Source organism: Camelina sativa, chromosome 12 (assembly GCF_000633955.1).
Source record: "Camelina sativa cultivar DH55 chromosome 12, Cs, whole genome shotgun sequence".
Lineage (NCBI taxonomy): Eukaryota > Viridiplantae > Streptophyta > Magnoliopsida > Brassicales > Brassicaceae > Camelina > Camelina sativa.
Window position 1 is genome coordinate 5,671,327 of NC_025696.1, and position 15,582 is coordinate 5,686,908.

The window sequence follows — 15,582 nt, forward strand, 5'->3', positions numbered from 1 at the left end:
GAACAGCTCCAGCAAGCTGTTTGGTCCTTGCCCTTGTCATTGGTCCAACTGGTACAAGCATAGCATCCTCAGGAACAAGCTCAGCTTCCACTTGATCATCCTCATTGCTTCCCATTATCATATCACTTCCTTCTTTGGACAAGCGTTATCAACCAAAAACTGAGCTGAGTAGCGAGTATACTCAGTGTCAAGCTTAAGTATAAACCGCCCAGTGCTTATCAGATCCGCTGCTACCAAAGCCGCAGACTGAGACACATCTGCAAGCCAAAAAAACAAATTAAAATAAACCCAAATTCACAGTTTCCTTTTCATGATGCAAAGACTCTATAGATTCAAGATTTTGATAAAGTTACCATAATCTTCTTTCGCATTCAATGCTCGTTCGCAATCCGGATGACAAGAGCTAGCAAGGGCCATCTTCCAATTACTTAACCCTACGCACATAATAAAATTTGCTTACAAGATCAGAAGAAGACATTCATAAAAACAAGATCAGAGTGAGACCAGCAAAAACAATACAAGACCTAACGACTAGCAAACATTGGAACATCAACATAACCATTTCTAATTGAAGAGAAAGATCGTCAAATGAGAAAGATTTCGACTAGAACAAACCAAATTTTTCATCCAAGAAAAAAGTTTAAACCCTAAACGTAACTACAAATAAGTTCACTAATCGCAGCAAATCACAAACAAAACAAAAGAATCCGTAAACAAACCCAAACAGAAGCTAAAATGAGAAACAAAATAAGAAAAAAAANCTCGTTTGCACTCCGGATGACAAGAGGTAGCGAGGGCCATCTCCAATTACTTAACCCTAACGCACATAATGAAATTTGCTTACTAAGATCAGAAGAAGACATTCATAAAAACAAAAACAGAGTGAGACAAGCAAAAACAATACAAGACCTAACGACTAGCAAACATTTGAACATCAACAACATAACCATTTCTAATTGCAGAGAAATATCTACATACGAGAAAGATTTCGACTAGAACAAAACCAAATTATTCATCCAAGAAAAAAGTTAAAACCCTAAACGTAACTACAAAATAAGTTCACTAATCGCAGAAAATCACAAACAACACAAAAAAAAACAAAATCCGTAAACAAACCCAAACAGAAGCTAAAATGAGAAAAAAAATAAGAAAAATTTACCGGAGGAGACTCAGAGAGAGAGACAACAACGGCGGAATCCGAAACAGTGGTGTTGGTGACAGTCGCCTGAAGAAGATCAAAGAACCCAAATGTAAAAAGCCATAACCCTATTTCCCCCCAGTTTCTTGTTAGTCCAAAAACGCTGTCGTTGAGAGTTAACTCTTTAATCCATTAAACGGAGGAGCCCAACAATCAAAACTACAAAAGCCCAAACTAGGTTTAGAGTGGGACATTGAAACCCTTGTCACGACGCCGTTTAAAATTATTTTTTACCTCAACACTGCGCCGTTTGATATTATTGCGGTATATTGCCAATGTTAAAAGACTTTTGAAGTCGTAAAACAACATCGTATTTTTGCAATTTTAAATTTTAGTTACGAACTTGTTTGGACTCTTTTGGATAAGAATGGGCTTTGTTATATTCCTTATAGAAATTCTACCACATTAACGTTTCTCTTCCTCCTAATAGTAACAACAGATTTATTTACTAGACAACTCTATGTCATGCACAGTAACTAAACCAAGCTTCCACATTAATCAGTGTTTCAACAGCTTCATGAAGAGACACTTTTTTAAATATCGTAACAACTTAAACTGACCAGAACAGAGAAACATAGTTATGTAATCATCTCATTAACTAATATGCAAAATTTTACAACTCACTTAGAAATAGACCCTAGTAACTACTAACTAGTAACGACATAACTAGTGTATGACATAATACGTTACTCCCTGCACAATAAGACCGACTTTGAAGCCAAAAACTCGCACGTATTTAAAAAGGTCACTAAGGATGATACATTCAACATATCGATTCTAAAGTAGCATCACCTTTAGAAAGTAGCGATCAACTTCTTAAAACACAGAAAAGTCTCATAAAACAATCTTTAAATTCAGACCACAAACAGGGTTCCAAAACAACAAACATAGGGTTTTCAAGATACTTAAACTTCTTAAACAGAACATATTAAGTCTCATAAAACATTCTTAATACAGGACCCAACCAACAAGTTCCACAACTAGCATAAAAACCTCCGGAAACTTACCACGATCTTAGGCTCTTGTTTAGTTGATAGAAAAGCGAGGCATACAGTAGTCAACAAGCAGTGATGTTCGCTTGGTGACCTTGTCGCCACTATTAAAGCGGAGTGGCCTACTTTTTACAGCAACTTTGACAAAATAGGTCTTCTTCTTGTAGCATATTTGAACAGTCGCAACATCCTTTCCATTGATCCTCGCCGCTTCAACAACTATCACATCTCTAAGCCCAACATATCGAGTTCCCTTACCTGACGGCCCATCGTAAATTCCCTAACACACAAGAAAAAATCAAACAAGATTAGATCTAAACTTTGTCATTAATCTCTGAAAATTGTGAAATTTAACTAACGATGACACTTTACCTTCTCTCCAAGACGACGGTCGAACTCTGGACTGAAGACATGCAGTCTTGCTCCCACCGGTTGTTGCATAGCCAGCTCAAGTGCTTCATCCCAATTTGTAGCCTCCATCACTTCTCCATTCATGGGAACGCGAGGTATCTGACAAGCAAATGGGGGAACCTTGGACACACATCCCAAATGAGCCCAATGTTCTCTTCTCGGTAGCCCTTTTTTAAAAGCAAATTGGAGGCACTCTTTGACAGTGACATCAGGGCGTTGTTGAACCTCTTCTTCCTGCCTATCTTCCTTCTTGGTCCAAACATTTTCAACCACATACTGAAGTAGGTTTTCCACAGTGTACTGACAGTGTGGTTGATCCATTTCTCCCTCTACTTCTTCCTTCCCAACATAATCCACCAAATACTGAGCTGAGTACTCAGTAAGCTCAGCGTCGAGTTTGGAGATAACCCTTGCAGAGCTAATCAGACTCACGGCTATCAAAGCTGCAGATTGAGATGCATCTACAGGACAACAAAAAAAAAGATGAAAATGTTGTAGTCAGTTCATATGAATCTTTAGACTGAACCTGTTGAAAAATACTAAAAACGAGAGTTAACAATCACTTAAAACCACCAAAATCATAGTTAATATTCTCAAAGATTCAAGATTTGATAATATTTACCGTAATCATCTTGCGCATTGCTTGCTTGTACACAATCTGGATGACAGACGCCAGGCGAGCTTGAAAGCGTTTGCAAAAACTCATCCATCTTTGATTACAAACTTATCCCTGTTTTTTCAAAGTAGAAACAAGCAGAAGAAGAAGATATTCACAAATCTAGCAGACGATAATAAATATGTAAAAGCAAAACCAAACCAAGACCTAACTTAGCTACAAGCTTAAACATGGTTTGGATTTCACGTTTTGACATACAAAATCGACGAACGAGAGAGAATCTTTAGACTAAACCAAACTTAACGTTGATAGGTTCCTTTAACAAAGCATAACTCTTTAACCTAAAGAAGGAAGATTCAGCATCATTTCATCTAAGAAAGAAGAAAGAAAACAAAAGTTAAAACCCTAAATCGTAACTGTTCACTAATCGCAGCAAAGAAAAGGCCAAATCACGAAAGCAGAATCCGTAACAAAACCCAAAAGAAGCTATAAAAATTGCTAACTGATGAAGAAACAATAGAGAGAGAAAGCTACCGGAGACAAAGAGAAGACGAGAATCAGGAGGAGATCAGTTCGCAAATCGCCGCTCGTTGTAGAAGAACAAAATCAGAGAGTGTTCGCACACAACTCTCGAAGCCCTCGCGGATCCCTAAATCAGCTTAGTCCCCCTAAAAACGATGTCGTTTCCAGACTTTATGTTGTAATCCTCTACACGACGTCGTTAAATAGTGTCAAAACGACGTCGTTTACGATGGCCAATGTTAAAAAAGTCTTAAAACGATATCAACGCCTTTAAATTAAAAACCAGTAATCAAGTTCTCATTTTCTATCATGTAAAGTTGATAAAAGATGTATGAACCTTCAAAACAAGATTTGGTGGGATATAAACAGAACCAAATTAGTAATTGTAATTGAGATGACACGACAAGACATGGTTTCATTACCACTTTGATCATAACAGTATAGGTAGATTGATTACAGATCGTAAACTACAATTTAGGTGAAGCGTAAAATCAAACCAAGAGTTATTACATTATTGTTATTCTCACAATTAAGGAGTTAAATCTATATTCTCTTTGCTTGAAGAATGTTTATAAAACATCTTGAAAAGCTTCTATTAAATAAAGAAACCTTTACGTCCCAACCAAACAAAGATCTCCTCTCATAGAAGGGAATGTAAGTATGTCTGCCAGTCCGATGGCCTACTTATTGAAGAAAAAAGGAAAGTCTTAAGCACCTAATTAATCTTTTTTGGTTAATACTTTATTACCTTTGGTTTCATTTGTTTGAGTTTCAGAATTAGCCACTTAGGGGTTGTTTGCCGACACGACAGACTTACGAATTGCCATATTAAGATGGACACTTAATAAAGGAATACAGCGGTTTTGAGAAGGACGGTAGTACCATCCATAAAGGTTGACGACGACATGGGCAACTAAAAAAACAATTAAGACGGACACAGACGGTTCAAGTCTACAAGCTAAAACATTAAGCTTTGGTAGCACCATCCATTAAGGGTGACGACGACATGGGCAACCAAAAAAAATTTAAGACGGACACAGAAGGTTCAAGTCTACAAGCTAAATCATTAATAAGCTTTTCAACAAATTTAAATTTCGTAGTTTTTCAACCGACCGTTACATTTTTTTAAAAAAACTGATTTTATGGTGATGATTTAATACACGTTTTCCATAAGATCTTCCAACTGCATTTGATGTGGACCTCAAATTGTACATATATATGCTCATGCGTACCTGTGGGTTAGAGTTTTTGTGAATATTGCCTAAAACAAATTGATTATAAATGTAGCTAAACAAATTTGTACGTGTTTGAGTCTTGATAAAGACTTTTGATGGATGTTAAGATGATTTTTACAAGTTTTTTCGTTATAATATTATTTTTGTTCAGAAATGTTATTTGAGAAAATAAAAGAAACTTGATCTGATCAAAGAAGAATCAACTCTTTTTCTTATGGCCATGCTAACTTGCGGGTTAGAGTTACGTACAACACATAATCAAAATGTAGCTGTTACGATTGTGTTCTCAGATTATAATCTACAATCCTGTAATTATTTACGCACATGGTGACTTGCGAGGTACTATATAAATTTTGATATTCTTAATGCGACACCAAAATCATTTCAACATCCTAAATTTTGAATTAGCTCTTTTTAATAAATTAGTGAAATTTAATAATTTAATAATGTATTATGTAAACACTTGGGTTATATAAAAATGATGCGCAAACTGTATTGGTTTACTATACAAGTCTGGGTAGGTTAAACTTGTTATTTAATAATTGGTTTAGTAAGTGAGTTCGCTAATTGTGACGTTTGTTGGGCAGGTTGTGACAAATAATTCTTAGGATAATTAAATAGTATTGTTTTTTATCTTGTGTTTTTTCACGACACGTATTCGTAGTCGTAGTACATTTACTTCTTCGTGAGGTTGGGGAATCAAGTTGTTCGTGCATGGTTGGGGATTCACACACGTACGTCGATCGTGAGAGTTGGTGTAGAATTAACACACATTTACTACACGAGATACCATATCACGACGGTAGTTAATTAGAGCCTGCAGCCTAAAAAAATGTAAATTATGTTTCTATAAATCCCAAAACTTGGAATCACAAGTACTCAAGATCGAAAGAAGTAAAGAGATAGATATCCAAGATGGGTCAAGAAACCATTGCCGATCCTCTTCTGAGTGTCGAACATGAAACAGTCGTAGAGAAGAAGAAGAAACTGAGTATAATTCTAAAGATTGCTCTTTTACTAGTTCTGATTCCTGTTCTGTTTCTTGTCGGAAGTTCAGGTTTGTTTCTCTCCTTAAAACTACTTCCAGTTCTAGTAATCGAGGAGCAATGATGACAAGCTACTTTTTCTTTTAAGTAGCATAGTGATTTGACTTTTCTCGTCACAACTCTTACTGTTTTGTGTTTAGAACATTCATCACAAAACCTCTGTTCTTAGAAGAGGTGGCCACGCGGTTGACGCAGCCGTAGCTACTACTTTATGTGTGGGTGTTGTTAATCCAATGGCTAGTGGTACTGCTCCTTTAGCTGCTTCTAAGGTAAATTAAAACATTTCACAAATCCTTCTTGATTTAGTTATATCAGTAGATAATGTGTGTAGCTTGTGAATGGATTCAGGATATGTATAAGAACGATACGAGTGCGAAATCCGTTGGCGCTTTGTCTATGGGAGTTCCGGGAGAAATAGCTGGACTTTAGGAGGCTTGGAAACGGTATGGCCGTCTCCCGTGGAAATCGCTTTTCGAGCCGGCGATTGAGTTGGCCCGAGGTTTTGTGGTACGTCCATATCTCGGACAGGCTTTAGCGAGCCACGCTTCGATGATGCTTAAAGACCCTGGTTTTCGGAGTGTCTTCTCAAGAAACGGACAGGTTTTGAAACCTGGTGAGACTTGCTATAATCCGGAACTAGCTTGGAGTCTTGAGACTATTTCCGAGCAAGGACCGGGAGCGTTCTATAATGGTACAGTAGGGGAGAAGCTTGTTAACGATGTGAAAAACGCTGGAGGGATCATAACGATGGATGATCTAAGAAGTTACAAAGTCCGAGTTACGGATGCAATGTCTGTGGATGTAATGGGTTATACGGTTTACGGAATGCCGCCTCCTTCAGGCGGTACAGTCGGTTTTGCGATGGTTATGAATATCCTGGATAGTTACTCGAACCTTTACACTGCTTCGGGAAAAGATCTCGGGCTACACCGTTTTATAGAAGCAATGAAACATATGTTTGCAGCTCGTATGGATCTCGGAGATCCTAAGTTCGTTAACGTAACAAACACTATGAACCAAATGCTCTCGAACACTATCACGCGGATGAAATCCGTAATAAGATTTTTGACAACACGACATTCCCATCCGAATACTATTTGAACCGGTGGAGCCAACTTAGGGATCATGGGACGAGTCATTTCTGCATTGTGGATGCAGATAGAAACACTGTGTCGATGACCACAACCGTGAACTACCCTTTTGGTGCCGGGGTTTTATCACCTGCCACTGGTATTGTGCTAAACAACGAGATGGATGATTTCTCGGTACCTTCGGAGATCACTCCCGACGAGCTTCCTCCAGCGCCTACAAATTTCATTGAACCAAACAAAAGACCATTATCTTCCATGACACCTCTCGTAGTTACCAAGGTTTACCATCAATATTTATCCATTTTTCGTGTCATATAACTCATATACGCATACTATGAGATCTTACTACGCTCCATGACAATCCACGTACGACTTTTTTTCTTATACTAGGATGGTGAGTTGGTGGCAGTGCTTGGAGGATCTGGCGGAATGCGTATAATTCCGGCGGTGCTTCAAGTGTTCCTTAATTTCTTTGTGTTGAATATGAAACCTTTACAAGCGGTAGAGAGTGCAAGAGTTTACCATAGGGTAATGCATATTTCAAAAACTATTTAATAAATGTTACGAACATTCAAAATAAAAATACTCAATGCTTTTTGGTTGTTATTGTTGTTACAGTTGATACCGAATGTCGTTGAATATGAGGACTTCACGGTGATCAATGGTGATCACATAGGGGTTCCAGAAGATACCAAGATGTTTTTAGCAGAGAGGGGACATGATCTCAAGGCGCTATCACTATCAGTTGGAGCTATTGTCCAACTTATTGTTCAAAGTTTTAAGAAAGAAGAATTTGGGAAAAAATCGAAACCTTTAAAGGGCTTACTTACCGCAGTTAGTGATCCTCGAAAAGATGGGAAGCCAGCTGCAGTTTGATTCATAACATAAAAGCTATTTTTGTTTGTTTCTTTGTTTTGTCAAAATTTGAAAATAAGATGCAAGAAAAGATGAGTTCTTTACATATTTTAGTTGGAAGCAGCTAAGGTTACGCAAAATGACTCGACAAAATAAAAAGGAAAAGACAGATCAAAAGCGAGAACGAAGTTGCAACATAGCATCCATCTCTTGCTTGAACTTAACCATTGCATCTCTCGGTAATGTTATTACCACTCTAACTCCACCTTCCATTCCTGGATCGAACTTGGATGGTCCCAAGATCATCACCATGTTTCTGGCGCTTTCTTGAAACGTCAGAAACCTCATATTCACAGGATCATTCCAACCAAAATCCATCGAGCCAAACAACTTGATATTTCTTACATCGGTCATAACCAATAAGCCATCGACTACCGGGTCCGATTTTGCATCCTCCTTAATCATCCTCTCTATGTTTATTATCTCCTCCTCGATGTACCTCTTGTCATAAGCTTTTTTCTTGGCTCCCTTCACGATTTTCACAATGTCAGAGATAGATAATTCATGGAGCTCTCTGGCGGTTAATTCGATATACACGTCTACGACTGAGTTGCCATAGTAACCCTCCGACAGTGGCGGATCAAGAACATGTCCAATTCCCACAACTATGCAAAGGACACTGATCTTGTCAAGATCTAGGTTTAGGGCTCGAGATCTTGATTTCCATATGCACGAACTAAGAATTTCATAAGTAGTGAAAGTCTCCTTGGGCATTTCGCATTCCCTGACCAAAGTGTCTTTAAGCATTTTTATATTGCCATCCTTAATGCTTATTATCTCTGTAACCTGTGGACCGTATGTGTACACAATTGATAATTATACTTAAGTGATCATGTCTATTGAATAGTAATTAGTAAAAACCCAAAAAAATATATATATCAGTGCTATTTTGATATTTTCTTAAAACAAAACAGGAACTATTTTAGTTTAGAAAGTTCTCTCCATTTTAGTTATTTTTTTTTCTAAAAAATTAGATAACAAAAAATAAAGTGAAGTGAAGTCGTTTAAAGAACATCAAATTTTATCGATCAAATATGTAAACATACCCAATCGTTACTTGACATATATGGGGAAGTTGCCAAAAGACTCGCTCTAGAACCGACACCGCATGGAAGTTTAGCCGGTTCATTATCTATTTCCCTAACTAGCCGCTCTCTCTGCCATACCGGCAGTACCGATGGCTCACTCTTTCCGCCGGCCAGCTCCGCTAGAGAATGAACGAACCTAGCCACACCTAAACCATCGCACAACGCGTGTAACAATGATAAACCAATGGTGAATCCACCGCAAGGAAACTTGGTCACCTTCAAAATTTAAAAGACCGATATATGATATGAAATTAGGAATTAATTTATAATTTGATAGCTGACATGAATAAAAATCATAAATAGATATAACTAGAAAACTGAAAAACTAGTATGTACCATCTGCCCAAACATTGGAACAGTCTAGTCCCTTGTAACATATAGATTAGTTCGCTTTACCCATTTATCACCATTCAAAGCCTGTATACATATTTTATAAACGAAAGGATACCTGCATAGCGAGAGGGTGATAACCGATCTCATTTTCGTAGTTAAACTCGATCTCTGGCACAAGCGGCAACGCAACTTCATCAACAAAGTTTTCTATAAAGTTTAGAGAGGGGAGATCAGGAGCTGCGGTAGCGACCGCAAAAGGTACTCCCTCCCTATTACAAACCAGCTGAAACTTTCGATCACTTTTTCGTCTCACTAGCCTGCCTGAAAATGGATAATAGTACACAAGAAGTTCGGACAAAGCCTTCCTAAGCAAAGAGACCGGATCGTTTTGGTTCTTTTGATTTGCCTCAAAAACGTAAATTACTGCGTGCCTAACTTCGTTAAGAGGGTTGTTGTCTAAACTAGAAAGCGAGAGAGTTCCACAAGGAGTGTGTTTTGAGGGTTTAACAAGCTCAAATGATTGCTTCTTGAGTAATAGAGGAAGGCTCGGGTTGGTTTGGTCTGTCATCTTACAAAAAAATTGTGAATATGATTTAAGGCTGTCGTCTCCACCTCTTTATCTTGTTTATATAGTGAAGTGTTATTAACACTGTGTTAATATTACACGTTGATAACTTGATATGCATGTTTTAAAGAAAAGAAAAAAAAAGAGTTTTGTTTTTGTTTTTTGTGGGTAGCCTCCATCAGAAAGTAGTATGCACGCATGGAGGAGTAGACACATTTTAATCTTGCATGGCTTATGAAACGGAACCGCTTCATGAGCCCAACACCTAAGCTATATGTGATAAGAATTGTGTACACTTACAATGCAGACAGCATCCACAATAACTAACATAAAGACAAAAGATCCTCCTTTTTTCATCTTTCAGTTTTTCTTTATATTAAACTCTGAATTCGATTACGAGTTTATTTACATCCATGCCATCTTATTATTTTCAAATCAGATAACAGGGGCTCTATTGTCACGTCCCAAAATTGGAATGAAAGAGTAAAGTTACCGGTTCAGGTTTCTTCTTCTGCTTCCACCGAGGATAAGAAAGTTTCATTCTTTTCTGAATCCCATTCTAGAGATTCATCCTGATTCAGAATGTTCCATTTTCAGATATGACAGTTCAAGTAATTTTTTCATATCCTAATCAAATTTTTTTAAAGAGGGTATCATTTTACCTCGTTAGAAGAAAAATCAGATTCGTCCACTCTCAAATACAAGTTCTCTTCCTCCTCTCCATCACTTTTCTTGCAGGTTTCCATATCCTCGTCCTGGATCAGTTTCCATGATAGTTTGTTTACTCAGAAGGGACTGAAGTAGAGATTGATGATCCATTGTAAAAAGCAATGAAAAATTTAATCAAACCTGTCCTGTCTTCAACAGCTCAATCCGTTCCTCTAGGTCTGCAACATGATACTTCAGTGCCTGACAAAAACAAAGAGACCAATATTGATCAGAACAGAAAGATTTCAACATAAGTTACATGTAAAAAATATTATCATCATTACTTCTCTTCTTTGAAGCTCAATGGATCGTGCAAAAGCCTTTTTCCTCGTCAATAAGTTTGAAGGCCTAAGCCGAAATGGCATCTGATAATTCTTTCCTCGATAGAGTATGATCGCATAGCCTTTCATGGTTTTATCAAGGGATACCAATACTCCTCCACTCTCAGCCTCCAAAGAGATAGCGATATGTTTGACTTGCGGAAGAGATTTGCCTCTTACTATCACTTTTACAAGCTCCCTATGTTTCCAGTGTAGATGCATGTTCTCTATGGTACCAGCATACACTTCTCTTCTTCCTGTAAAATGTTTTTAGAACATGAAAAATCGAATTCTTTTTACAGATCGTTTTGGCTTTCAACGTGACACATGAGTGAGAACAGTCTTTGTGCTTACCTAAGAGAAGAAACGGATCCATACTCAAACCAATTTTGCGGTAAAGAAGTCTCTCTTCTTCTGTGATTATTTCTGAATCAGTTGGGAGATCCGATGGGTCAAGATCCATCTGCACTTTAGCTAAAGCTCTCTCAGCTCTTCTCAACTTTTGCTTCCCCTGGAACAAAAGAGAGATCATCAAATCAAGGCAGAGCAAATCAGATACCAAAAGAAGAAGAAAAAGAGTGATACTCACATAAAGAAGCCTTAGCTCGAGATCTCTAATCAATGCAGATCTTTTGATGGAAACTGATTCTCTCTTTAACTCCTCAATATCAACGCTGCTTGCATCTGGTGCCCACCTAGAACTTGCAGCTATAGTCTCAGCAAGCGTTCCAGCGAGTAATTTGGTTTTAGACAACTTGCCTTGTGATATAAGTGTGACTCTAGTTGAAGCCATTTCCCGGGCTTGATCCTCCTTGGTTTGAAGAACTTCCGTTATCTCCTTTTGCCTCTCGGTCAATGCCTCTGCAACTGCAGGGGGCATGAAGTCATTGCCTCTGTAGAAGACAATATACTCTTTGTTTCTTGAAACAAGTACACCGCGGGTAAGTCTCTTCACGAATGAATGAGGAAAAAACCAGTAAGCACGCGGAAGATATTGGTGTGTATGCATATAAGAATAGAGGTATTCATCAAACCTTAAGTTCTTCCGCCATTCTCTCATTCCGTGTGTTTTCCACACCGCGTTTGATTGCTATTTTTGCGATGGTGCTTCTTGCCCATAGCTTTACCATTGCCTTAGCCAGACCTTGTAACTCCCTGCTCCTCCCTAAACAGGATAAATAAAGAAACAATCACTTAGGAAAACATATACTGCTACTAAAAGAAAGTAAGATTATATGATATTATGCATACCAAGAGCAAAATGTGGAGGGCTTGTCCTAGCGAGTCGACGCATTTCTGTCATTTCCGTGTTAGACAAGCAAGGTTTCACACCTTGGGGAAGAATCCTAAACGGACACCTATATCCTTCAACGTATGGAGGAAGCAAGTCTGCATCAACAGGTAACGGATCACACCCTGTCCAATCATGAAACCTTGGACCAAGCTCATCCAACAAATCATTCAATTCACACAGCTCAGATAATTGTTCTTTAGGTACATTCTTCGGGTAATTTGCATCCTCTGGTATGTAACTCCTTGCCTCTACGCTTTGACGGATCTCAGGGCCTGTATCGATATTGTTCTGTTTGATAAATGATTGAACACACTTGAGCTTGTAACTTATTCCTCGGTATAGCACAACTGAGCTTCCTGACCTCCATATCACTAATCCCCCAGTTTTCTTCTGTTAAACACCACAAACAACAAAAATACCAAACGCATTATTCAGAATTCAACTGGAAGAACAACAGATCATTCCTTTTTACGAAAGATTCGAATCTAACCTCCAAAACTTCATGAGTTCTCTTCATATTAAGAGAATAAGGCTCACTAAATTTCAACTTGACAACTTCATCAACCTCCCATTTCTCATGAATAGCCTCAACCAACGCCTGTGTAATTCCTGCAGAACCTACTTTTACTCTCTCAACCATTCTCAAAGCTACAATCCTCAGCCTACTCAACTCATGTTCTGGTACAATCCTCTCAGCTTCTACCGTATTACTCTTCCTTGCTCTCCATATTCCCTTACCTTTCCTTGAATCTATCATCCCTCTTTCACCATCATCTAAACCTGATTCTACTGTTCTATTGCTAGAATCGTTACCCCTTCTATATCTATCTACAGTAAAAACATCATCAAAACTCGAACTTTGACTTCCTTGCTCGGAGCTAGTCGTAAAGCTAACTCCTTTAGACCCACCGTTGTTGTTAACCCATGGAGCAGACATGTATCCGCTTGGCCTTGGGAAACTCGCTGAATAGAGTCGATTGGAATCGGTTCTCTTACCAGATAAACCATACCCAGAAGAAAGATTCGAACTTGATTCGTCTTCTTCCTCATCATCTTCTTCTTCTTCTCCTTCCTCTTCATGATGTTGAGATTGCTCTTCTCGCTTCTGCCATGGCAATTTCTCGGTTTTAGGGCTGATTCGAGAAGACCATTTATCGCTAATTTCTTCGAAGAAACCCGGTTTAGGTTTTCTCTTCGTCTTCTTCGTCTGGTGAGTGTCTACATCAATGGTGGCTCTGATGATGACACCACTCGATTCTCGGGTGTTATACCGAACTGTGTGATTGAAGCTACGAAATCTGAGTCTACGAGTTAAAAAATTAGAATTTACAGAGGTATCTAGAGGTTGAAGACGACGGAATTGAGGAGACGAAGATGTGGATGAGGAAATAGTGTGAAGATTCAGTGGGAATTGACACAGCGCCATGGATGAAGTTTTTTGGCTAAGGAAGAGAGTTTTGTACGATTCTTAAAACGACAACGTTTAAACAGAGTACATTGAGCACTCCGTTTTTTATTTAGCAGTACAACATGCATGCCGTTTCATTTTATGACAGAATAAAATAAAATAAAACAATTGATAGTAGTGACTTTTTTAGATGATTAAGTTAATTGTTTTTTTTCTTTTCTTAATAAAGTATGTTCTAATTTACTTTCAAAATTTATAATTTTTGTTTACATGTTTTAACTACTGTCCCTTGTTACTGATTTAGTAAAAGAAAATGTTTTAACCACGTATTAAGTTATTAATAAAAGAAAATGTTCCGTTCGTTTACTTCAGAGAGGCTACAATATGATTTGTTTTCTTTGTTTTTGACTAGCAACATACTGTATTTCATACAAGATACGACAACGAAAAGTATTAAAAGACACATTAAATTAAAATTAAGAGAGAGAGAAAAAAATACAAGTAGAGTACTTGCGTACACCAAAATGACTAAGCTATTTAGTATTTATTAGTTAGACGATGAACGTACTTGTCCCTTGGCTGTGCATGTTATGATGTTAAAGACACGTTCTAAAGTTACATAATAAGAAGATTACATGTAAACAAGTTAATTAAAGATGTCTTGTCCCGGAGACAATAGTCTTTTGGGATCAAACATAATTTTCCTCCTCAAGAAATCATACCACTTTGGTCCAAAATGCTTAATCCAATCTTCTTTTCTTGTATAATGCATCAAATATTCTTTAATCTTAATTCCCGAGTTTTCACAAAACTGAATTATCTTGTCGTTGAGATTTTCGAGTTCTTGCCAATTTTGAGATCCACCAGCTGACTGCAGTAATCCGATCACATAAAAAACGTCTTCGTCCGGTGACATCGTTGACATGAGGTTGTTCCATCTATATATTACCAACACAAAATCATGTTAATTATACGTTAACGGGACCGGGACACATAACTTTAACTTTTTGTTATATCTTATATGGCATCGAACGTACGTTCAAAACAAAAATATACAGAATTAAAATGAATTACTTGTTTCGGTTTGTGGGATAAAAGAGAGTAACACCAGCAGTTGCGGTTTGGTTGAGAAGAAGGCCACTGATAACACCATCATGAAAATCTAGAATTCGAGATTTCGGGACAAAAATATTTAGCCATGGATGAGGAACTTCCCATAGCCCTAGAGATCTGAGTTTCTCTTCCTCGTTTCGGACACGGTTCAAGAAATCGAAATAAGGAACATCTTGTATGAACATGAAACCGGGAGCAAAACCTAGAGTTTTAGATAACATGTCCATCACCTACAAACAAATATATGAGCTAGATAATTAATATGATGATATGGTTACCGTGATTCGTAGATTTGTATGAGTCGGCGGTTAAAGCGTATATATATAATTCATGATTTATATCTAGTATTATATTTATTGTGCTTCATAGGATAAATTAGTGATGATGGTGATGATAATGTTCTGATGATTATATACTGATCATCATGTGAGGATAATCATCATGAAGAGATTTCTATGTGTATGAGTGTGATCTATATATATTACCAGGTTAATGATGGGAAGGGTCGTGCTATCATAATACTTGGCTACTTCGAGAACATAGATGATACGATGGTCATTGACAAGAGATGCAACTCTTGTTTGATCGGAGAGTGGAAAAAAAGAGGTGTCTACGATGCCGTTGGACATCATCAGTTGACCTTCCAAAAAGTCAACTCCAAGATCATTGGTCATTGATATCAAACGCTCTTGGTCTCTTTTAAAAGCCGAGAAGTCACTGTAGAGTA

At 37.7% G+C, this 15,582-nt stretch overlaps 4 protein-coding genes, 1 long non-coding RNA gene and 1 pseudogene across 5 annotated transcripts; 1 reads left to right on the plus strand and 5 right to left on the minus strand.

Annotated features, from left to right (window-relative positions):
- LOC104730346 lies at positions 25-1,271 on the minus strand. Its single transcript, XR_758417.2, has 3 exons — positions 1,160-1,271; positions 354-434; positions 25-257 (listed from the first exon to the last, which is right to left on the minus strand). It is a non-coding gene; the product is annotated as an uncharacterized LOC104730346 (long non-coding RNA).
- LOC104730347 lies at positions 2,028-3,870 on the minus strand. Its single transcript, XM_010449508.2, has 4 exons — positions 3,752-3,870; positions 3,224-3,331; positions 2,563-3,062; positions 2,028-2,470 (listed from the first exon to the last, which is right to left on the minus strand). Exons 2-4 carry the CDS (start codon positions 3,309-3,311, stop codon positions 2,225-2,227), a joined length of 834 nt encoding a protein of 277 aa, XP_010447810.1. The 5' UTR covers positions 3,312-3,331; positions 3,752-3,870; the 3' UTR covers positions 2,028-2,224.
- On the plus strand, positions 5,890-7,987 carry LOC104733217 (annotated as a pseudogene).
- On the minus strand, positions 8,043-10,118 carry LOC104730348 (spermidine coumaroyl-CoA acyltransferase-like). The gene is made up of 3 exons (XM_010449509.2): positions 9,563-10,118; positions 9,073-9,330; positions 8,043-8,812 (listed from the first exon to the last, which is right to left on the minus strand). The coding sequence occupies exons 1-3, from the start codon at positions 10,013-10,015 to the stop codon at positions 8,138-8,140; spliced, it is 1,386 nt and encodes a 461-aa protein (XP_010447811.1). The 5' UTR covers positions 10,016-10,118; the 3' UTR covers positions 8,043-8,137.
- Positions 10,333-13,775, minus strand: LOC104730349 (CRM-domain containing factor CFM3A, chloroplastic/mitochondrial-like). Its single transcript, XM_010449511.2, has 9 exons — positions 12,825-13,775; positions 12,292-12,724; positions 12,075-12,205; positions 11,630-11,989; positions 11,395-11,551; positions 11,005-11,297; positions 10,862-10,921; positions 10,675-10,767; positions 10,333-10,584 (listed from the first exon to the last, which is right to left on the minus strand). Exons 1-9 carry the CDS (start codon positions 13,758-13,760, stop codon positions 10,510-10,512), a joined length of 2,538 nt encoding a protein of 845 aa, XP_010447813.1. The 5' UTR covers positions 13,761-13,775; the 3' UTR covers positions 10,333-10,509.
- On the minus strand, positions 14,374-15,580 carry LOC104733218 (cytokinin dehydrogenase 4-like; the record flags this gene model as incomplete). Its single annotated transcript, XM_010452816.1, has 3 exons — positions 14,374-14,680; positions 14,817-15,085; positions 15,341-15,580. Coding segments are annotated over 3 exons (801 nt in total), but the record flags the coding sequence as incomplete, so codon positions are not given.